This window comes from Anomaloglossus baeobatrachus, chromosome 1 (assembly GCF_048569485.1).
Source record: "Anomaloglossus baeobatrachus isolate aAnoBae1 chromosome 1, aAnoBae1.hap1, whole genome shotgun sequence".
NCBI classification, from domain to species: Eukaryota; Metazoa; Chordata; class Amphibia; order Anura; family Aromobatidae; genus Anomaloglossus; species Anomaloglossus baeobatrachus.
The window spans coordinates 91,896,152-91,920,741 of NC_134353.1; the positions used below are offsets into that span (position 1 = coordinate 91,896,152).

General features: G+C 48.3%; 1 protein-coding gene across 3 annotated transcripts in view; it reads left to right on the forward strand.

Annotated features, from left to right (window-relative positions):
* Nucleotides 1-16,480, forward strand: part of PACRGL (parkin coregulated like) — a 49,612-nt gene extending 33,132 nt beyond the window's left edge. For all 3 annotated transcript variants that reach the window (XM_075333634.1, XM_075333638.1, XM_075333646.1), the window contains 4 exons: nt 4,532-4,666; nt 8,807-8,914; nt 10,953-11,033; nt 16,286-16,480. In XM_075333634.1, coding sequence (XP_075189749.1) covers nt 4,532-4,666; nt 8,807-8,914; nt 10,953-11,033; nt 16,286-16,342 — 381 coding nt within the window. In that variant the 3' untranslated portion in view covers nt 16,343-16,480. The remainder of the gene's footprint in view (nt 1-4,531; nt 4,667-8,806; nt 8,915-10,952; nt 11,034-16,285) is intronic.
* The last annotated feature ends 8,110 nt before the right edge of the window (nt 16,481-24,590 follow it).

Below are 24,590 nucleotides of genomic sequence, written 5' to 3' on the forward strand. Positions count from 1 at the left end.
TGCACTTACCTGCCCTGCGACGTTGCTTTGGCCGGCGACCCGCTTCCTTCCTAAGGGGGCGGGTCGTGCGGCGTCGCAGCGACGTCACACGGCAGGCGGCCAATAGAAGCGGAGGGGCGGAGATGAGTGGGACGTAACATCCCGCCCACCTCCTTCCTTCCGCAGTGCCGGTGGAGGCAGGTAAGGAGATGTTTCTCGCTCCTGAGGCTTCACACACAATGATGTGTGCTGCCGCAGGAACGAGGAACATCATCGTATCTCCTATTGGTGCGACATTATGAAAATGTCCGACACTACACAGATCACCGATTTACGACGCTTTTGCGATCGTTTATCGGCGCATCTAGGCTTTACACGTTGCGACGTCGTTATCGGTGCCGGATGTGCGTCACTTTCGATTTGACCCCGACGATATCGCAGTAGCGATGTTGCAGCGTGCAAAGTACCCCTAAGTCCAGGCCAGTCCCTTTAAGCAGTCCCATTACCTCACTATATAACACACCAGCCTTGATCTAGTAGTCCTATATTTATAGCTCGGTACATTATCATTTTTCGCAGCAGTTTTTGAGCGTCTGGAAAGCAGAGACATCACATTAGTCTCATATCTAAAGAGCACCAGTGATTGATTGCCATATACCATCAGAAATCCGTCCCCACATCTGTCAGCGCGGTTTAGTGGCAGGGACGCGGCGGCGGAGTAATTATTGTGAGGTGTCAGCCATTGCAGGGATTAATCATGTCCCATCACAACCATTTTCCCTATCTGTCAGGCTGCTGTATCTGGCGGGGGCCTGCACCCCGTGTGTCCATGTTATCTCCCAGGAGAAGCGCATTAATGCTTTTCTATTCTCAATGTAAGATGTAAATGGCGTCATGTAAGCGGCGTGTGTTTTAATTCCCGCATTTCATAACCTGATCTGTTTTGTGGCTCATACAGCGGCTGTCAGGTATCACTCTCCTGCTTTATTGAATATTCCTTTTTCAGGGCTTGTTTTGTTATATTAAGTAATGTCTGTTGTTTGTCATGTCTCTGAGGAACAGTGTTATTACTGGGCCAGGGAGGGACAGGGACGGAGCGTTATTTAGGGAGGCAGCACTATATAATTTACAGGGAGGCAGTGATATACATGTATCTACAGTATAGACACGGAGACAGCACTATCTGTGCCTACATGTTTTACAGGTAGGCAGTACTATTTATGGCTATATATATCTTCTTATATGGCCGCTTTCACACTGCGTTATGACCTCCGTTCAGTGGTCCTATCGGGGCTTCCGTCTGAACCCCCCCCACCCCCCTTTTCACAAAATGGGCTTCGGCGCATGCTCCGACGGGGCTATTGACTATAATGGTGTAGGTGGAGTTACCGTGTGCTCTACCGTGCACCATTTTCAGGCATATACGTTTTCTGCAGGTGGACACCCGAACAAAGTCTACTATGTCTGGGTGTCCGCTTGCAGAAAGCGTATATGCCCGAAAATAGTGACTCCATCTGCACCATTATAGTCAATGGTCCCGTCGGCGCATGCGTCCGAAACCTGCTTTGCGGGGGAGGGGGGGGGGGATTTTGGGTGTGGATGGAAGCCCCAATGGACCACTGAACAGAGGTCACAATTCAGTCTCAAGGGGCCTTATTTACTGGGAGGCAGCACTCTGTGGATCTATTTACAGATAAGGAGGCAGCACTATCTATAAATCTATAATTTACAGAGAGCTAGCACTGTGTCTTTCTACATAATTTACAGGCAGAGATGGGGAGGAAGCACTAGCTGTGCCTACGTATTTTACAAGCAAGTAGTTACTATGACTACATAAATGAAAAGAAGGCCGTACTATCTATCTGCATAGTTTCCACCCGGAGAGAGGGAGGCAGTACTATCTGTAAATTATATAGTTTACAAGGAGGTAACACACTTTATGTATCTGTTATTTACATTGAGAGACAAGGTGGCAGTGCTGTATGTATCTATATTATTTACAGGGTTAGATAGTAAGGCAGCACTATCTGTGTCTACAAAATTTATAGGGAAGCAGTGTAATATGTATCCACATCATTAACAGAGGCAGCACTACTTATGGCTACATAACTTTAGGGAGACCACTATTTGTGTCTATTGCATATAGAGAGGTTATAAAATAAATAATAATAAAATACTGGGAACAGGGAGGCAGAACTATATATTGTATGTATGTATGTATGTAAATAATGTACCAGGAGAGTCGGGGAGGCAGCACTATGTGTGCTGATATAATTTACAGGTATGCAGTACTATATACCATGTTTCTCCGAAAATAAGACAATGTTTTGTATTATTTTTGGCTCCAAAAGATGTGCTACGGCTTTTTTTTACAGGAGATTTCTTATATTTTGTGTTGGTGTCAGTGATTGGAGCTCCCATTAATGAAAAATAAATTTTACCCCTCCCCCCGCCCATAATCCCGCCCACCACTCTGCCAGTATCAGTGATTGGAATTTGTGTTCATGAAATAATGAAGATACACCCCCATCAACCCCTCTGCTCGCGTTATTGATTGGAGCAATAGTTAATGAGATATTGATTACTAATCCCCTTCCTCAACCCACCCTTGTGATCCACTGACGGTCATATTGCTGACCAAGAATTGCAGTGCTCGCACTGGCCGGGGGCTCTCCTGATCCGAGCGTGTCAGTGTGTATTTTTATGCAGCTGTCACTCCGGTGAGGAGACTCGCCAGCCAGTGCGCACATTGTGCTGCGATCCTCTGGCAGTAATGCGACCATCAGTGAATTACTGATACCCGGCACACAGAGTGGAGGGGAAGGGAGTGAATGTTTATTATTTCATTAATACAAGTTCCAATTACTGACGCCAGCAGAGGGGTGAATATTCATTCCATTAACTAGCCGACATGTGACTATAAACTACCGGGGCTTACAGAAATGTACATCAATAAAAGTTACATACAGTGGAACTTCGCTTAACGAGTAACCCACTTAACGAGAATTTCGCTTAACAAGCAAAGTTTTCTGTAAATTTGTAACCCAGTTTACGAGAAAGCTTTGCTGTGCGAGCAAAATCCTCACCGCACACACTTCCGGTTCCGTACATCCACCGTGCTCTGACCCGCACTTGCAGTCCACACAAACACACACATGTACGCACAAACACACACGCACATACAGTATTATGCTCACCTTACCTTCCGTTCCACCGTCGGCCTCATGGTTCTTGTAGTTCCCGGGTACATCACAACGTCCTCGCGGTGAACTACAAGTACCATGAGGCCAGCGGTGGAACGGAAGGTAAGGTGAACATAATCTGTGTACCTTCAGTTCCATCGCCGGCCTCCTGGGTCCTGTAGTTCGCCGCTCTAATCCAGGCTGTGCATCGGCAACCATAGCAACGAAACAGGAAGTTCCCCTGTCGCCGCTACTCAAAGGCAGCGCGCTGTCAAAGGCAGGAGCCGCTTGACTCTGATTGGCCATCAGTGCGCTGGGATCGGAAATTCCTCCCTCGTCGTTATGGTAACCCAATACACAGCCCGTGCTGGAGAACAGCAAGTCCCAGGAGACCGGCGATTGAACGGAAGGTAAGGTGAGCATAATATGTGCGTGTATTTGTTTGTGTGTGCTTGTGTGTGTTTGTGTGTGCTTATGTGTGTTTGTGCATGTGTGGAATGGCACAATAGGGGACCTCAATGGGACAATTAAGTTGTGGAAGGAATTGTCTGCATTGCAATGATTTCCTATGAGAAATCTTGCTTTGCTGAACGAGTAACTTGGTTAACAAGCACACTCCCAGAACGGATTGTTCTCGTTAACCAAGGTTCCACTGTATACTGAAAGGACCCTGTTTCAAGATACTATTAGTATGAGGATCCTCAAATAGGGCTTATTTTTGGATTAGGGCTTATATTTTAAGCATTCTAAAAAAAAAAAATTGAAAAATTCTACTAGGGCTTATTTTCGTGGAAACACGGTATGTATTTACAGGGAGAGTTGGGGAGGCAGCACTATCTGTGCCTAAATAGATTGCAGCGGGTCAATGCCATATCTGGTTACATTTACACCATCTGTGCCTACATCGTTTAGAGGGAGAGATAGGAGACAGTCCTGTGTTTTCATACCTCATTCACATGGACAGACGAGAGCAGAAATTACTTTATAAAGGAAAGGAATAGTGTGTGGTCACACAGGACGCTGCACCCCACAGGCAGACGGGGGGCACCCTGATGTCACATAGGACTCTATAATGACCTCCAGGCTCTGTGCATCCTATAAATCTAATGCAGGTGACACTGGTCAGGTAAAAGTGGATGGCGACGATTATATTATGACTTTTGTTCAGCAAAAATCCAATTCCAGGAAACACGAGTCTCTGGGTTTTGGGAACTTTATCAGGCGCCTGTAGATCGTGTTTGGGCTGAAGCCCGGCCATCGCTCTCCCCGCAGTTCTATGTATTATTAGTCTGTCCGGGCATTAAAACCGCTCTGCTGTTTATTAATCCTTAAAAGTTACCAATATTCTCTCCTTTACTTTTCCTGCTCAGGGTCTCAAGGAAACCAAACACCCGTACACGTTTGTATCCCAAGAAGGCTTCAAGGAATTACTGATGGTTCCTGGTGCTGCTGACAAAGCTCTACCCATCTTACCCAAAGTTGCAGCTGCTTTGAAAGGTGCCCTCGTATGTATTCCCCTTCGATGAACGCATAGATAATGTTTTATTACTTCTGCCAGATGAAAAATTAATCTCTGCCGTGTCTGTATGTCACATGGATTGTAATAGGAAACATCTGAGTACAACACTTTCCATCTGGATTGATAAGTCTTCTCTCGATGAGATAAACCCCATTGAATGTTCTTACCTATTAATAAGGCTTTTCTGTAATAGACGTTTGTGGTGCCGAGCCTTCTCCATTCTCTTTTGAACGTGGCGGAATCCCAAACAGATTTGTTATATAGGACTGTGCCTTGCTATACGGGACCTCTGCCCCCACAGCCACCACCACCACCACCACCACCATGGACAATAACATATACTGCATGGTATTAATTTTTTTAATACCATGCCAAAGTATGCCATCGTATGTCTATACCATCACATACGTCATAGCTATACATCGGAGATAGGTCACTGATAACTTCTGACATATACTTCCGATATATAGGTGTCAACGGAGACTTATAGTGCCTTGCGAAAGTATTTTTCAACCTCTTCCCACATTTCAGGCTTCAAACATAAAGATAAAAATGTTCATTTTATGGTGAAGAATCAACAACAAGTGGGACACAATTGTGAAGTTGAACGAAATTTATTGCTTATTTTAAATTTTTTTTAAAAAATTAATAACTGAAAATTGTGATGTGCAATATCAGTCGTCCCCTTTACTTTCAGTGCAGCAAGCTCACTCCAGAAGTTGATTGAGGATCTCTGAATGATCCAATGTTGTCCTAAATAACTGATGATGATAAATATAAGCCCCTGTGTGTAATCAAGTCTCCGCATAAATGCACCTGCTCTGTGATAGTATCAGTGTTCTGTTTAAAAAGGAGATAGCTTCATAAAGACCAAGGAACACAACAGGCAGGTCTGTGATACTGTTGTGGAGAAGTTTAAAGCCAGATTTGGTTACAAAAAGATTTCCAAAACTTTAAGCATCCCAAGGAGCACTGTGCAAGCGATAATATTGAAATGGAAGCAGTATCATACCACTGCAAATTTACCAAGACCCGGCCGTCCATCCAAACTTTCATCTCAAACAAGGAGAAGACTGATCAGAGATGCAGCCAAGAGGCCCATGATCACTCTGGATGAACGGCAGAGATCTACAGCTGAGGTGGGAGAGTCTGTCCATAGGACAACAAGCAGTCATTTACTGCACAAATCTGGCCTTTATGGAAGAGTGGCAAAAAGAAAGCCATTTCTCAAAGATATCCATAAAAAGTGTTGTTTAAAGTTTGCCACAAGCCACCTGGGAGACACACCAAACATGTGGAAGAAGGTGCTCTGGTCAGATGAAACCAAAATCGAACCTTTTTTGGCACAATGCCAAACGATATGTTTGGCATAAAAGCAACACAGCTCATCACCCTGAACACACCATCCCCACTGTCAAACATGGTGGTGGCAGCATCATGGTTTGGGCCTGCTTTTCTTCAGCAGGGACAGGGAAGATGGTTAAAATTGATGGGAAGATGGATGGAGCCAAATACAGGATCGTTCTTGAAGAAAACCTGTTGGAGTCTGCAAAAGACCTGAGACTGGGACGGAGATTTGTCTTCCAACAAGACAATGATCCAAAACATAAAGCAAAATCTACAATGGAATGGTTCACAAATAAACGTATCCAGGTGTTAGAATGGCCAAGTCACAGTCCAGACCTGAATCCCATCAAGAATCTGTGGAAAGAGCTGAAAACTGCTGTTCACAAACGCTCTCCATCCAACCTCATTCAGCTCCAGCTGTTTACAAAGGAAGAATGGGCAAGAATTTCAGTCTCTCGATGTGCAAAACTGAAAGACACATACCCCAAGCGACTTGCAGCTGTAATCGCAGGAAAAGGTGGCGCTACAAAGTATTAACTTAATGGGCATGAATAATATTGCACGCCCCAATTTTCAGTTATTTATTTTTTAAAAAAGTTTAAAATAAGCAATAAATTTCGTTCAACTTCACAATTGTGTCCCACTTGTTGTTGATTCTTCACCAGAACATTAACATTTTTATCTTTGTTTGAAGCCTGAAATGTGGGAAAAGGTTGAAAAATCCAAGGCTGAATACTTTCACAAGGCACTGTAGTTGAGGGAAAATTATAATATTCTACATTCATTTTTGCCTCTTCTCGTTTATAAAGAAGTTGAATAAGTGGTCTCTTTTCTATCATGAAATATCACATTCATTGTAGAGATCGTCTGTTCACTGCAGAGCAACCAGTGAAATAGCTTCCTGCTCTAATTGTTCAGGAAAAAAACAGTGTACACTGAGCAAATAGCAAGGGACTCCGCTGTCTGCTGCCAGAGGGGGAAGGGACTCCGCTGTCTGCTGCCAGAGGGGGAAGGGACTCCGCTGTCTGCTGCCAGAGGGGGAAGGGACTCCGCTGTCTGCTGCCAGAGGGGGAAGGGACTCCGCTGTCTGCTGCCAGAGGGGGAAGGGACTCCGCTGTCTGCTGCCAGAGGGGGAAGGGACTCCGCTGTCTGCTGCCAGAGGGGGAAGGGACTCCGCTGTCTGCTGCCAGAGGGGGACGGGACTCCGCTGTCTGCTGCCAGAGGGGGAGGGACTCCGCTGTCTGCTGCCAGAGGGGGAGGGACTCCGCTGTCTGCTGCCAGAGGGGGAGGGACTCCGCTGTCTGCTGCCAGAGGGGGAGGGACTCCGCTGTCTGCTGCCAGAGGGGGAGGGACTCCGCTGTCTGCTGCCAGAGGAGGAGGGACTCCGCTGTCTGCTGCCAGAGGGGGAGGGACTCCGCTGTCTGCTGCAGGGGTGGGAAAGGACTCCACTGTCTGCTGCCAAGGGTGGGAAGGGACTTCACTGTCTGCTGCCAGGAGTGGGAAGGGACTCCGCTGTCTGCTGCCAAGGGTGGGAAGGGACTCCGCTGTCTGCTGCCAAGGGTGGGAAGGGACTTCACTGTCTGCTGCCAAGGGTGGGAAGGGACTTCACTGTCTGCTGCCAGGAGTGGGAAGGGACTCCGCTGTCTGCTGCCAGGGTGGGAAGGGACTTCGCTGTCTGCTGCCAGGGTGGGAAGAGACTTCGCTGTCTGCTGCCAGAGGGGGAAGGGACTCCGCTGTCTGCTGCCAGAGGGGGACGGGACTCCGCTATCTGCTGCCAGAGGGGGAGGGACTCCGCTGTCTTCTGCAGGGGTGGGAAAGGACTCCACTGTCTGCTGCCAGGGTTGGGAAGGGACTCCACTGTCTGTTGCCAGGGTTGGGAAGGATCTCCACTGTCTGTTGCCAAGGGTGGGAAGGGACTTCACTGTCTGCTACCAGGAGTGGGAAGGGACTCCGCTGTCTGCTGCCAGAGGGGGAGGGACTCCGCTGTCTGCTGCAGGGGTGGGAAAGGACTCCACTGTCTGCTGCCAGGAGTGGGAAGGGACTCCGCTGTCTGCTGCCAGGGTGGGAAGGGACTTTGCTGTCTGCTGCCAGGGTGGGAAGGGACTCCGCTGTCTGCTGCCAGGGTGGGACGGGACTTCGCTGTCTGCTGCCAGGGTGGGACGGGACTTCGCTGTCTGCTGCCAGGGTGGGAAGGGACTTCGCTGTCTGCTGCCAGGGTGGGAAGGGACTTCGCTGTCTGCTGCCAGGATGGGAAGGGACTTCGCTGTCTGCTGCCAGGGGTGGGAAGGGACTTCGCTGTCTGCTGCCAGGGGTGGGAAGGGACTTCGCTGTCTGCTGCCAGGGGTGGGAAGGGACTCCACTGTCTGCTGCCAGAGGGGATGGGACTCCACTGTCTGCTGCCAGAGGGGGATGGGACTCCACTGTCTGCTGCCAGAGGGGGATGGGACTCCACTGTCTGCTGCCAGAGGGGGATGGGACTCCACTGTCTGCTGCCAGAGGGGGATGGGACTCCACTGTCTGCTGCCAGGGGTGGGAAGGAACTCCACTGTCTGCTGCCAGGGGTGGGAAGGGACTCCACTGTCTGCTGCAAGAGGGGGGGGAAGGAGACTGAGTCCGTCCATCACCAAGATAGGGGCAGCAAAAAAAGACAGTTTTTTTGCAATCTCATTATATAGAACATAGAACTTGTGATGCAAGCACTGAATAACTATCTTGAGGGATTAGTATAGAAAATACAGTGCATTATTTTAATTCACAATTTTCTGTGATTGATCCTCAGGTACACGCTGATGGAGGAGTTTTTGAGCGAGGACTGAATGGTCTGGTGCAGTTGAGCGCGGTCGTGGGGCCGGCTCTTAATATTCATCTGAAGAATCTATTAACCAGCGTGAGTATGAAAAAGCTGTAGATGATACTGACAATGGGGTCTTCATGTCCGCAGAGCGGTCACGTATGTCATCATTAGTTCTTTCACCTATTGCTCTATGGCAGATCCTCCGTTCCCATTTACAGGCTCACTGGACGTCTTCTCTGACTGTTTTTTTGGGAAAAGACAAAGTTTGTTCTTCCGATGGCAGTTCTTTGAGTTTCCTGCGGTTTGGTTGAATATAAATAATTGATAACAATGTGTCATTATGTGAGAAATTTTGGAGACTAAACACTTTTTCTGTGTTGATTAGAAAGATCCCGGTTGGTTTGTTTATTCAGTCTTATAAATCATTTACGCTGGTGTTGATGTCTTTGACACTTAAAGGACCACTGATGTGAGTGATTTAACAAGCTTTTATATCCTGGGCAGACTCAACAAAGTTCACTTTAAAGAGATTTTCTCATCTAATTGATCATGGTGATTTTATGTAATCAGATATTTAAAGCAAAAGGCACAAAATCTTCTCTGTCTATCCATTGCATTAAATAAAAGAATTAAAGGGGTTTTCCCAACAAGCAAAGTACATTTTAATCAGTACATATTTGAATAATAATAAGTACCACAATTGGATGTGTCACAAAAATATGCTGAGATAGTGTTGTAATTGTTTATGCAATATGTACTGTGTAATGTCTGTGTCTGACGATTAGGAGGTGGCGACCACCTATATTGTAAATGGCCACTGTGTATCGTGTAGTCTGTGGCTCCAGGTAGTCTTCACAGCTACAATACAAATTCAGTATGCATATAGACACATATGCCAATTATTATTTGAGGATAAAGGGGTTTTACACGCTGCGAGTTATCGCTAACTATGTCGAGCGCGATAGCACCCGCCCCGTCATTCGTGCGACATTTGGTGATCGCTGCCGTTTCGAACATTATCGCTACGGCAGCGTCACACGCACTTACCTGTGCAGCGACGTTGCTGTGACCGCCGAACAATATCTCCTTCAAGGGGGAGGTGCGTTCGGCATCACTGTGACGTCACTAAGCGGCCGTCCAATAGAAGCGGAGGGGCGGAGATGAGCGGGCCGTAACATCCCGCCCACCTCCTTCCTTCCTCATTGCCGGTGGACACAGGTAAGGAGATGTTCATCGTTCCTGCGGTGTCACACATAGTGATGTGTGCTGCCGCAGGAACGACGAACAACATCGTACCTGTGGCAGCAGCAATATTAAGGAAAGGAGCGACGTGTCAGCGATCACCATTTTTGGACGATTTTGCGATCATTGATCGTCGCTCCTTGGTGTCACACGCTGCGATGTAGCTACCGGCGCCGGATGTGCGTCACTAATGACGTGACCCCGACAATATATATCGGTAGCGATGTCGCAGCGTGTAAAGCACCCTTTAGTCAAAAATTATACTCACTCTGGCTGTAGAATTTATTGTACTCTTATCAGAAAGGGAAAAACACTTTTTTTTTTTTTTTTTTTCTGTCAACAAGATTTCGTATTCGTTCATTAATTTAAAATTTTTAAGCCATGAATTCACCCCTGTCATCACCTCCTCATCAGACATGAATCTTTGTCCCCGTAGGGCTTCTTTCAGGGGACCAAAGAAGTGATTGTCTGATGGGGCACGACCAGGACTATATGGCGGATGATTTAACTTTATCTTTCTTCTTGGCTGCCAGTTGTGCGACTTTCCTTGATCTTCTCTCTCCAACCATACACATTGCATAAAGTCTTCAATAAATATTGACACCAGACGAACCCTCAAACCACAAAAAAACGAATCTCTGCACGCGCCTTTTCTTTTGTGTGAGTCACACATGATGCAGTCACAAATGACGTAACTTTCAGTGATTGTAGAGGCAGCGACCTCATACAGAAAGCGCTGATAAGACCGTGCGGCCAACAGAAGCTTCATATAATCCAAGTGCGGAAACATTGCAACTCTGCTTGTAGCTCTACCTTTACGGTAAAGTATTTAATGCATATCATTGGGCAGTGTGCTTATGTCATGGTTTCCTGCTTTTTTTCACATTAGCTTTCCAAAAGATTAATGGAGAAGAAATACAAGGATGGAGTCACGTCTGCACTACAGAACCTTGAACAGTACGGAGGAAAGGTAAATATTAATGGCTAAATATTAATGGTGTTGAAGATAGGAATTAAATAACCAAAAATACTTAATTTAGCCATTTCATAGATTCAAATATATAGTATAGTTGATGAGTTGATGTAACCTACCACATGTATATGTATATGTGTGTATATATATGTATGTATGTATGTATGTATGTATATATATATATATATATATATATATATATATATATATATATATATATATATATATATATATATCTCTATCTATAATTGCCTTATTCTGTCTGTCTTGCTCCAAAATTGTGTCCTTACGGTGACACAAAGCGGATTGGCCGCTGGCCTCGCCATGGCCCCGCCCCCCCGCACGGATTGGTCGCGCGCCCTGGCTCCCCCCCACACGGATTGGCCGGCCGCTCGCACAGGCTCCGCCCCCCACACGGATTGGCCTCTCGCCCCGGCACCCTGCACGTATTGGCAACTCGGCCACGCCCCGCCCCCCTCACGCAATGCACGCTTGCTCTGGCCCCGCCCCCCGCACGCATCCCCCGAACTGACACGGAGACACGACTCCCAGGTGAGTACTGTACCCCCGGGAGCCCACACCAGCATACACCGCCAACCCAGCCGACACAAACCCTCGCATTGCTGGGGTTTGCCGCCGTATGCTGGTGTGGGCTCCCGTGCGAGTGGGGGACGGGATGCGCTGGTAACCATGGTAGCATAGTTACCAGCGCATCAAGGTCCTGCAGTGGCGGAACATCCACACGCACACACATAACAACAGACACACACACACACCAGATCACACTCACTCTCACACACACCTCACACACACATCAGATCGCATCCACACACTCACAGCATCCGGAGATATCGCTTGCTTCTCGGCCGCGATACTGTGCTGCAGTGAGTTTCCAGGACCTGCCGGAGGATCACATGGCCAGAAGCATGTGGTATCTCCGGATGTTGTGAATGAGCGCGTATGTGCAATATCGTCAATGTGTGTGTGAGTGTATGCGATCGGGTGCGTGTGAGTGTATGCGATCGGGTGGGTGGGTGTGTGAGTGTATGCGATTGGATCTGTGAGTGTCGGCAGAGGAGCACGGCGTGCTGGAGGAGGCTGGGAGGAGAGAGGCTGATCCTGGGTAAGGCTGGGAGGGGGAGGCTGGGAGGGTGTAGGCTGATGCTGGGGGAGGCTGGAAGGAGAGAGGCTGCTGGAAGGAGAGAGGCTGATGTTGGGGGAGGCTGGGAGGGTGTAGGCTGATGCTGGGGGAGGCTGATGCTGGGGGAGGCTGGAAGGCGAGAGGCTGATGTTGGGGGAGGCTGATGCTGGGGGAGGCTGGAAGGAGAGAGGCTGATGCTGGGGGAGGCTGATGTTGGGGGAGGCTGGGAGGGTGTAGGCTGATGCTGGGGGAGGCTGATGCTGGGGGAGGCTGGAAGGAGAGAGGCTGATGCTGGAAGGAGAGAGGCTGATGCTGGGGGAGGCTGGGAGGAAAGAGGCTGATGCTGGGGGAGGCTGATGCTGGGGGAGGCTGGAAGGAGAGAGGCTGATGCTGGGGGAGGCTGATGCTGGGGGAGGCTGATGCTGGAGGAGGCTGGCAGGAGAGAGGCTGATGCTGGAGGAGGCTGGGAGGAGAGAGGCTGATGCTGGGGGAGGCTGGGAGGAGAGAGGCTGATGCTGGGGAAGGCTGGGAGGAAAGAGGCTGATGCTGGGGGAGGCCGGGAGGCGGAGGCTGATGCTGGGGGAGGCTGGGAGGCGGAGGCTGATAATGGGGGAGGCTGATGCTGGGGGAGGCTGGAAGGAGAGAGGCTGATGCTGGGGGAGGCTGGGAGGGGGAGGCTGATGCTGGGGGAGGCTGGGAGGGGGAGGCTGATGCTGGGGGAGGCTGGGAGGGGGAGGCTGATGCTGGGGGAGGCTGGGAGGAGGGAGGCTGGGAGGAGAGAGGCTGATGCTGGGGGAGGCTGATGCTGGGGGAGGCTGGAAGGAGAGAGGCTGATGCTGGGGGAGGCTGGGAGGGGGAGGCTGGGAGGAGAGAGGCTGATGCTGGGGGAGGCTGATGCTGAGGGAGGCTGGGAGGTGGAGGCTGATGCTGGGGAAGGCTGAGAAGAGGGAGGCTGGGAGGAGAGAGGCTGATCCTGGGGAAGGCTGGGAGGAGAGAGGCTGATGCTGGGGGAGGCTGATGCTGGGGGAGGCTGGAAGTAGAGAGGCTGATGCTGGGGGAGGCTGGGAGGGGGAGGCTGGGAGGAGAGAGGCTGATGCTGGGGGAGGCTGGGAGGAGGGAGGCTGGGAGGGGGAAGGCTGAGAGAAGAGAGGCTGATGCTGGGGGAGGCTGAGGCTGGGAGGAGAGAGGCTGATGCTGGGAGGAGAGAGGCTGATGCTGGGAGGAGAGAGGCTGATGCTGGGAGGAGAGAGGCTGATGCTGGGAGGAGAGAGGCTGATGCTGGGGGCAGAGAGGCTGATGCTGGTGCAGCATGGCGGATGGAGCACGTTTTGGAGTGCGCAGCATGGCGGATGGAGCACGTTTGGGAGTGCGCAGCATGGCGGATGGAGCACGTTTGGGAGTGCGCAGCATGGCGGATGGAGCACGTTTGGGAGTGCGCAGCATGGCGGATGGAGCACGTTTGGGAGTGCGCAGCATGGCGGATGGAGCACGTTTGGGAGTGCGCAGCATGGCGGATGGAGCACGTTTGGGAGTGCGCAGCATGGCGGATGGAGCACGTTTGGGAGTGCGCAGCATGGCGGATGGAGCACGATGGGGGGTGCGCAGCATGGGGGATGGAGCACGATGGGAGGTGCACACCTCCCCCCAACACACACACACACAACACACCACACACACACTGGGAACCACAAACACCGCCCTACACAGACACCCACACACACAGACAACGCTGCACACACACAACACCCAACACACAAACACCGCGGCATACATAAATATACGCACATACCACGCAACACACACACACATTGCACAAAACATACCTCACCCCAAAACACACCACACACACACAAACCGCGCAACACACACACGCAACGCTACAGACACACAGCGCTCCACAAACAACGCAACACACATACAACACCGCTCTCACCCCCCGCCACACCCAGACAACACCCAGAACATGTACAGCGCCCTACACAAACACTTGGTAACTACACACAACAACATCTAATATATATATAATATATATAAATATATATATATATATATATATATATATATATATAATATATATATATTGCATATTCAGTGATTTTCCTTAATACAATATACCAGCACATGTAACTTAACATGGCTCCTACATCCTGGACAACTCCCAAAGAAGTTGAGGAGCAAAGGAATTCCTAAAGTTCGGAACAACCAATCCAGCACAGACTATGCAAATTCCTATACATCCTGAGTCCAGCCTGCGATACTTGATTGGACTGTATTTTGTCTACACCCTTCACTTCTCTAGAGCTACAAAAAGTGTCAAACAGTAAAGAGAGCCAGAAGCTCTAGCGTCTGTCATGGAGATAGTTATAACTGACTCGTAGTCCGTTATTTTAGTCTCGTGTGCACACATGACATTATAATTTGAACACGGCAGTCAGACCTTAAGAGACCCATTGTAGTCTCGTCCTCAACCATGGCTTACTTATAGGTACTGTATTTTCCAGCGTATAAGACGACTGGGCGTATAAGACTACCCCCAACTTTTTCAGTTAAAATATAGAGTTTGGGATATATCATATATACTCGAGTGTAAGCCAACCAGTAATGCCCCCATTGTTTAGTGATATCCCATCCCATGCAGTAATGAAACCATTGTTTTAATAATGTCCTCCTGCTGGTTCCCTTCTGTCCCATATGTGCCATTGTTTACACAAATAAAAGATATTCTCACCTCTCTTCTGTGCCCGCAGTGCATCCAGCTGCTTCTTGCAGTCCACAGGAACACAGACCCCACCGTGACCGCTGCAGATTGTCGTCATGGCTTTACTACAGTTGAATACTTTACGGCTCCACAAAGCATTCAACTGCAGTAAAGCGTGTCCAATATACAGGGCCGCCACTACTGTCAGCGCTTTACTGCAGTAGTTGAATGGTTTGTGGTTCAGTAAAGCATTCAACTGTAGTAAAGCCATGACGACATCCTGCATCGGCTGCTCTGTACATCGGATGCTACCACCGAGGGGCCTTTGTTCCTGCGGACTGCAAGACACAGCTGGAGGCAGCGCGGGAACGGAGGACAGGTGAGAATATCTTTTAATGTGTGTAAAGCCATGACGGCACCTTGCACCACCGTATTAGACGACACCTGGCGTATAAGAGGACCCCCGACTTTCGACAAGATTTTCAGGGGTTAAAAGTTGTCTTATACACCGGAAAATATGGTAATGTGAGTAAATGCACAGGGTGTTCTGTTTACCCCAGGCAGACACTCGGCTCATGTGTCTTATGTCCTTGCAGCTTATCGGAAGTAGGTTGTGCTCTTGAGCCGGGTATTGTACCCATAAAGTGCAATCGCCACAGACACCTCCCATACAAGTAATAGACAAAATAATCACTGATCTCGGGGAGATCAGCCAGAGAAAACACTGCCGGCAGCCAGCGAAGGCGCTCAACACAGTGAAATCCTAGGTGCATTGTACCCTGGGGAGTATGCAAATCATAAAGGTCCGTGGAGCCTCTGTTAGGAGTCTTGACACAGAAAGATAGCCAGATATCTTTCTGACTGATAAGGGGCAATACCCCGAAACAGCTGTCTGTGGATGGATACCTGGCTTGGTATTTCCCTTGTCATATCTTTAAACTCATCAAGAGATGGATATTGAGTAAAAGGGCCACTTCATATGGTGGTTATGGTGGTCTCCTAAAAAGAGCCAATCCTTGGCAAGGTCCTTCCCGGAGGGATATCTGGCTATTTTCCATGTCGAGACTCCTAACAGAGGCAGCTCCTTGGCCTTTTTGATTTGCATACAAGTAATAGAGGGAGTACATCATTCATATGAAGTCTGTGGGGGAAAAAATTGTTGCTTTTTCTTTGAATGCTGTATTACAGAGGTTTCCCTATGGGGGGCCCAATAGTGGTGCACCATGTGGAGCGCCTACAGGCCTATAAAGGTAAAACTGAGTGCCCTGTACAGGTGCCTTCCTCACGACTCTGCTCTGAGATGAGGCCTCATGGATATCGCAACGTGTAATGTAGAATACTGTTTTTACTTTAATAATTTGATTGAAATGTGATATTAATTTTAGGATTTCTTTGTTTCCCCATGTGCAGGAAAGCCTTGGAATAATCAAATCTAAAATACCGACCTACTGCTCTATATACAGCTGATGGCTGGATATCGGCCACAATCCCGACTTCTCCCTGGACATTTCATATATATCAATGAAAACTTACTTTATTGAAGCATCATTATAAAAAAAAGGTTACCATAACAATGTAATAAAATATACAGGACAAGACCTTAAATGACATCTGGAATCAGATATAGGCTAGAGGGGACAAATGGGTGCAAGTAATGTGTTCACCCTGCAAGGTGGTCGCATACCACACCATGGTGTTATAGGGCATCTTGTGGTATGTAATTACATCTTGGCTTACAACTTAGCTGGAGCATGTGTGAGCCATAAAGTAATGGATAGAGACATGAAACACTAAAACATGGGAAATATGGCTAGGGATACAGTGCTGGCCAAAAGTATTGGCACCCCTGCAATTCTGTCAGATAATACTCAGTTTCTTCTTGAAAATGATTGCAATCACAAATTCTTTGGTATTATCATCTTCATTTATTTTGCTTGCAATGAAAAAGCACAAAAGAGAATGAAATAAAAATCAAATCATTGATCTTTTCACATAAAGCTGCAAAAATGGGCCAGACAAAAGTATTGGCACCCTTAGCCTAATACTTGGTTGCACAACCTTTAGCCAAAATAACTGCGAACAACCGCTTCCGGTAACCATCAATGAGTTTCTTACAATGCTCTGCTGGAATTTTAGACCATTCTTCTTTGGAAAACTGCTCCAGGTCCCTGAGATTTGAAGGGGCCTTCTCCAAACTGCCATTTTGAGATCTCTCCACAGGTGTTCTATGGGGTTCAGGTCTGGACTCATTGCTGGCCACTTTAGTAGTCTCCAGTGCTTTCTCTCAAACCATTTTCTAGTGCTTTTTGAAGTGTGTTTTGGGTTATTGTTCTGCTGGAAGACCCATGACCTCTGAGGAAGACCCAGCTTTCTCACACTGGGCCCTACATTATGCTGCAAAATTTGTTGGTAGTCTTCAGACTTCATAATGCCATGCACACGGTCAAGCAGTCCAGTGCCAGAGGCAGCAAAGCAACCCCAAGACATCAGGGAACCTCCGCCATGTTTGACTGTAGGGACCGTGTTCTTTTCTTTGAATGCCTCTTTCTTTTTTCCTGTAAACTCTATGTTGATGGCTTTTCCCAAAAAAGCTCTACTTTTGTCTCATCTGACCAGAGAACATTCTTCCAAAACGTTTTAGGCTTCCTCAGGTAAGTTTTGGCAAACTCCAGCCTGGCTTTTTTATGTCTCGGGGTAAGAAGTGGGGTCTTCCTGGGTATCCTACCATACAGTCCCTTTTCATTCAGTTGCCGACGGATAGTACGGGTTGACACTGTTGTACCCTCGGACTGCATGGCAGCTTGAACTTGTTTGGATGTTAGTCGAGGTTCTTCATCCACCATCCGCACAATCTTGCGTTGAAATCTCTCGTCAATTTTTTTTTTTTCCTTCCACATCTAGGGAGGTTAGCCACAGTGCCATGGGCTTAAGGCTATGTGTCCACAGTAAAAGGTCCCTGCGGATTTTTTTGCCTGAAAATCCGCAACTTTCGCGGCAAATCCGCACCCGCGGATTTGCCGCGGATTTACCGCGGATTTACCGCGGATTTGCCGCGGATTTTGATGCGGATTTTATTTTTTTTTTTTTCCCCATTCAAAACAGAAAATCCGCACCAAATCCGCACCAAACAATTGACATGCTGCAGTTTGTTCCGCATCAAAATCCGCGGCAAAATCCGCAGCGGAAAAATCCGCAGCATGGGCACAGCATTTCCAAAATGCCATTGAAATGGCTGGGGAGTAGCTGTGCTGCAGATTTTCGGCAAATCCGCGCTAAATCCGCGTCAAAATCCGCGTCAAATCCGCGATAAATCCTGTAGCGTGGGCACATAGCCTTAAACTTCTTGACACTGCGCACCGTAGACACAGGAACTTTCAGGTCTTTGGACTTGTAGCCTTGAGATTGCTCATGCTTCCTCACAATTTGGATTCTCAAGTCCTCAGACAGTTCTTTGGTCTTCTTTCTTTTCTCCATGCTCAATGTGGTACACACACGGACACAGGGCAGAGGTTGAATCAACTTTAATCCATGTCAACTGGCTGCAAGTGTGATTTAGTTATTGACAACACCTGTTAGGTGCCACAGGTAAGTTACAGGTGCTGTTAATTATACAAATTAGAGAAGTATCACATGATTTTTCAAACTGTGCCAATACTTTTGTCCACCCCCTTTTTTTTTATGTTTGGTGTGGAATTATATCCAATTTGGCTTTATGACAATTTTTTTTTTTTTTTTTTTTTGTTGAAGACAAACTAAATGAAGATAATAATACCAAAAAAATTGTGATTGCAATCATTTTCATGACGAAACTGAGTATTCTCTGACAGAATTGCAGGGGTGCCAATACTTTTGGCCAGCACTGTAGATACTCTTGATACACCACCAATTTATGGTTTGAAACTAAATCAATAATGTACAAGTGTGCACACAGAAGCCGATGCATTCTGTATGTGTGTTTCACCACAAATGCTTCATCTGGAGGTGTTAAGTGGTAGTAAAAAATATATTTACATTTACATATTCATCACTCTTACTTGCATCAGAAGTAAGCCATGCAGATGACATTACCTAATGCCTGCTAAGATAAGTGCATGATCAGAAGGATATCGTGCATGGTCCTGTTCTTTAATATGTGTCATGAGGACAATACCTGCCGATCATGCATGCATCTCTGCTGGTGTTTGGGTAGTAATGTCATCGGCACTACTCATATTTAATGTGGATTTGTGCAGATCTGGATGTCGTTACGTTTCCCCTTTAAACATACTATATGTTAGCCAATGCGACTGATAGTAATTACCTGTATCAATCCATTATAGTGTTGTAGATTGATGGCGAAAACCCATCGTTGATGATTTTACCTTAGTGTTAAACCAAATGTACATTTACTTCAAGGTCAACCTGATTATATATAGGATTTTGATAATCTTAGCCCAGATTAATATTGGTCGGACAGCCAGTACCCCCACGGATCATTTGTGGGCAGCTTCGCCGGTGCGGAGCTGGAATTGCACTGTTTCGTGACTTTTCTCAGGTACGACAGCACAGCTCTCCTCTTCAAAGTCCTGGACAACCCAATTCAGCAATAGTAGAAAATATATTCTAGATATTCATGATTCATTTTGGGTACCTGCACATGGTAGCGCTGTTGTATCAAAAGTCCCCCCCCCCCCCGAAATCATACCGTTATAGCATTTTGCTACAAATTTGCTACAGGAAGATGACAGCATTCTGCGGTTTCCATTATGCATTTCTTTAAGGCTGCTGTGCCCTGGATACAGGACTAATGTCAGATGGACCAAATCAACCTTCTCTTCTCCTTTCAATGACTAAACCCCGCATATACTCAGGCTGTAATCCTCGGGTGATCCCATGTGCAAAATGATTTTATATCACCTTAAACCCAGTATTTTCCCTAAAAGATGTCTTGTGATTGTGTCTAAGGTACAGTTCATCCTCCGGAATTTCTTGCACCTCCGAAGAATGAGGCATCGTCACAGTATTATCATCACCGTGAAGCTGTGGCTATAAAGTTATAAAAGTGTCTGCCTTAATAGTTTCCAAAAGAATCCAAGTGTTTTTGTGTTAAGTAAATCCACGTATTTATATAATTACTGGAAATCATCATTATTAATTACACAGATATGCAAAATTTGGGTTTATCAAAATGTTTTCAAATCCAATGACTGAGTCTTATATTTTCTTTTGCCCTGATTTTACAAAAAAAGCAACAAAAAAGAGGAATAAATATCATTACTTACAGCAAAGATGGAACTGCAGCTGTACATTGCCTAGGGAATATATAATTGAGTATAAGCAAACCCGAGTAATGTGCCCATTGTTTAGTAATGTCCCCTGCAGTAATGTGCCCATTGTTTAGTAATGTGCCCATCCTTGTCCCCCCATGTAGTAATGAGCCCATTGTTTAGTAATGCCCTCCCACCGATCCCCTTCTTGTCCCCTATTATGCCGTTGTTTACACACAATAAACATTATTCTCACTTCTTCTCCATTCCCGCGGTGACCTTAGCTGCTTTTTGTAGACCGCAAGACTCAAAGACCCCAACATGATAGCATCCGATGCACGGGGCTGCTGTCTGCAGTTATAGCTTTACTGCCGTTGAATGCTTTGCGGTGCTGTAATGCATTCAACTGCAGTAAAGTGCTGACAGCAGCTGCCCCATGAATGGGATGTAATTATGGAGGAGTGCTTCTGGCAGACTGCAGGCCCATAGACCCCTCCATGATCGCGTGCTGTACACGGGGCCACCGCCGCTGCTGTCAGGGCTTTACTGCAGTTAAATGCTTTACGGCACCACAAAGCATTCAACTGCAGTAAAGCCATGACTGCAGCGACCCCGTGTACAGGACACTATAGCAGAGGGGTCAATGGGCCTGTGGTCTGCCAGATGAAGCTGAAGGCACCGCGGGAATGGAGGACAGGCGAGAATAATGTTTGTGTGTAAGAAGGGGACCAGTAGGAGGGCATTACTAAACAATGGGCTCATGCAGCACTGTGCGCCGCCGTATAAGACGACCCCTGGCGTATAAGATGAACTCCGACTTTTGAGAAGATTTTTCAGGGGTTAAAAAGTCGTCTTATCGCTGTAAAATAAGGTATATTGAACATTCATTCTGCAACTGTATTATAAATTCTTGTGCCTATTTCTTTTCTCTTGATACCACTTCTCTTATACTGTAGAAGGCTGGAGATCTTCTCTGTGACGCATCCAGCAGTCATCTGTCATCATGTTCACGTTCTATCTCCCTTGTTATCATCTTTCCATCTCCTTGACATCCTGATGAAATCTGTATTCTTGCTCTTTGGTAACAGCACCAAGGTTTTCAGGAAAGTAGTCTAAAAAACGTAACTTCAGATTCCTTCAACAACCCAAGAGTTTGAAACGTTTCCGCATGTTCCCCATGATGGTTTTAAATTTTGGATCATTTTTGTTTCCTACAAATGTCTTCACAACTTCTTTCAAAATAATTCCAAGCCCTTTTCTCAACAGCTTTTATTTTTGACCCGAACACTTCGTCCTTCATGGGTTTCTGATTATCCAGATCCACAAAAATGACTTCCTTCAGTTTTGCTTCAGATAGTAATGGAAACGTGTTACACAGATACTTAAACGTCTCTCCTTCATTCGGTAGGGCTTTTACAAACTGCTTAATCAGTCCAAACTTAATGTGGAGTGGTGGCAGGAGAACTTTAGTGGGATCATCTAAACTTTACATAAATACTGTATGTTCTTGAGTCCAGGTTGCAAAGATGTTCTCATTGTCCAACGTTTTTTGGCTCCAGTGATGAGTCCTTTCCCGACTATCCCAATCACACAAATAGCATGGATAATTCAAGTATCCTCCTTGCGGCAAAGAGAGAACTTTCAGATAACCACATATTGTCTATAATTGATCCTCATAGTTATCGTATTTTTCGCTTTATGAGACGCAACTGATTATAAGATGCACCCCCAAATTTGGTGAAGGAATAGAGAATTTTTTAATAAATGGGGTCCGTCTTATAATGTCAGTGTCCGTCTAACAAATAATATAGGGTATATGTCTCATAGCCAACTCATCCTAAAATTAGCCCCCTTAATCTGGATATGGCCACCTTATATTGAACACGTCCCCCAGTGATGCCACATTTCCCCTATGGCTGGCACACATCCTCTATGGCTGGCACACATCCTCTATGGCTGGCACACAGGCCCACTCTGGCTGGCACACAGGCCCCCTATTGCTGCACACGGCCCCTTGTGGCTGGCACACAGGCCCACTGTGGCTGGCACACAGGCCCACTGTGGCAGGCACACATCACCCTCTGTTAGATATCGCCCCCATGTTGCTGCTTTTAGTAAAATAAACTCTTTACCTTCTGCAGCACTGTCCTGTCTCATGTCTCCCTCCCCTACTTCCTGGATCTAGTGCCGGTCATGTGATCGGGACAGCAGAGAGATATCTCTGCGTGCCTGATCACAGCGGCAGGAGCGAGACCGGGGAGACATGCAGGAGGAGGTGAGTAAAGAGTTTATTATTTTACTATGGGCAGCAGCACGGGGCCATATCTAATACAGGGGGAATGGCCATGTGCGATCAAAGGGGAGCACAGGCACATATAATATGCCCCGCTGCCCCAGCCAATCAGCGCGATGCAGTTTCAGCACCACGCTGCTGATGGACAGTGGCTGTGCATATTATATGAGCGGGAGCAGGAGATCTAACGCTGCCGCCGCCAGCTTCACCTGCCCCCACCAGCCCCCAGCACCGCTCCAGAGCTGCCCCCACCTCCACTGGACTCTGTGTGTGTGTGTGTGTGTGTGTGTGTGTGTGTGTGTGTGTGTGTGTGTGTGTGTGTGTGTGTGTGTGTGTGTGTGTGTGTATATACACCCCCCCCCCCCCGTATATTCGGATTATAAGATGCACCCCCAACTTTCCCCCAAAATTTGGGGGAACAAAAGTGCGTCTTATAAAGTGAAAAATGCGATAAGTTTCTTGCGACTAAAGGCCCTGTCAAACAGATAAATGTGCGGCAGATCTGTGGTTGCAGTGAAATTGTGGACAATCAGTGCCAGGTTTGTGGCTGTGTACAAATGGAACAATATGTCCATGATTTCATTCCAACCACAGATCTGCCAAAGATTCATCTCTGTGTGTGATGGAGCCTAAATTCCTATAGCTTTCCCTTAAGTGCACTGAATGTACTACAGGCACTGAAGCATACTTGCTGTTACTGGGCGGTAGCAGCTTTCAGACTTTCTCTATCGTTTCATTGGGGGACACAGGACCATGGGTTATGCTGCTGTCACTAGGAGGCTGACACTAAGTAAACAGAAAAAGTTAGCTCCTCCCCAGCAGTATAACCCCTGAACCGGAGGCGGGCTCAATCAGTTTTTTGCTTAGTGTCGTAGGAGGCTGATGTGGGCCGACTGGGCCCCCTTCAGCCACTTGATTTTTTGCGTATTTTTTTTTTTTCATTTTTTCTCGGCGACGCTCGTCGCTCTCATCTGTGGTACTTCTCTGTTTCTTCAGGTATCGTACTTCTCTTCCTCAGCTCTCGCAGCCCGGTGGGTACCACTCCCTAGGGTCGCAGAGGTTTGAGTCTTCGGGCCCTCGCCCCCGTCCATTCCCGCGGTACCAATCCCTGGTGTGTTCGTGTGGGGCAGAGTCTTCCTGGGCACCCCCTATCCGCTCTGCGGTATCACCCCAAAGGGCGCAAGGGGCTCGGCAAATAGGGACTGGACCACAGCGCGTCTCGAGGATGGGGCCCGCAGCGCTGCTACATTTAGGGGCTTCCCCCCCACCAGCGTCCACCTCCCTGCCTTCTTCAGCCGGCTCCCTGGTGCCCACAGCCATCCCTTCTGCGAGCGGAGCACACAGGAGCATGTGCAGAGTCCCAGCCTGCACTCCGGAGCGCGCCGCGGATCAGGTAGGACACCTACCTTTTCCCCTCGGGCGGCTGCAGTAATTTAGGCCCCGGTCTGGGCCTAGTCGCCGGCCATCCCCGCTACGTCCGCGGAGCTCCCTGCAGACGACTAGGTCGGGCGGATTCGATTCGCGGCTGCGACGCCGCCGCCTTGCGACCGGGTCCGCCGGCGCAGCTTCTGCCCGCGCGGCACCGTAAAAAGTTTAGGCCCCGGTTTTCGGCCTGGTCCTCTGCATCCCAGGCTGCGACGACGCCGCCTTGCGGCCGGGTCCGCCGCCGCTGCCTCTGCCCACGCGACAGCGTTAAAATTTAGCCCCCGGCTTCGGCCTGGTCCTCGGCGTCACAGGCTGCGGCGCCGCTGCCTTGCGGCCGGATCCGCCGGCGCCGCCTTGCGACCGTGTCCGCCGGCGCTGCTTCTGCCTCGCGCGGCACCGTAAAAATTGAGGGCCTGGTCCTCGGCGTCCCAGGCTGCGACGCCGCCGCCTTGCGGCCGGGTCCGCCGCCGCTGCCTCTGCCCTCGCGGCAGCGTTAAAATTTAGCCCCTGGCTTCGGCCTGGTCCTCGGCGTCCCAGGCCGCGACGCCGCCGCCTCGCGGCCGGGTCCGCCGGCGCTGCCTCTGTCGCGGCAGCGTAAAAATTTAGCCCCCGGCTTCGGCCTGGTCCTCGGCGTCCCAGGCCCGCCTCCTGCGCAGCGCTATTGGCCGCCGGCCTTTTCCTTCTCCGCCCTCCGCTCTGCCCCAGGCATCATCAGGGAGGTGGGGGATATTTTTTTCCCGCTCCCTCAGTG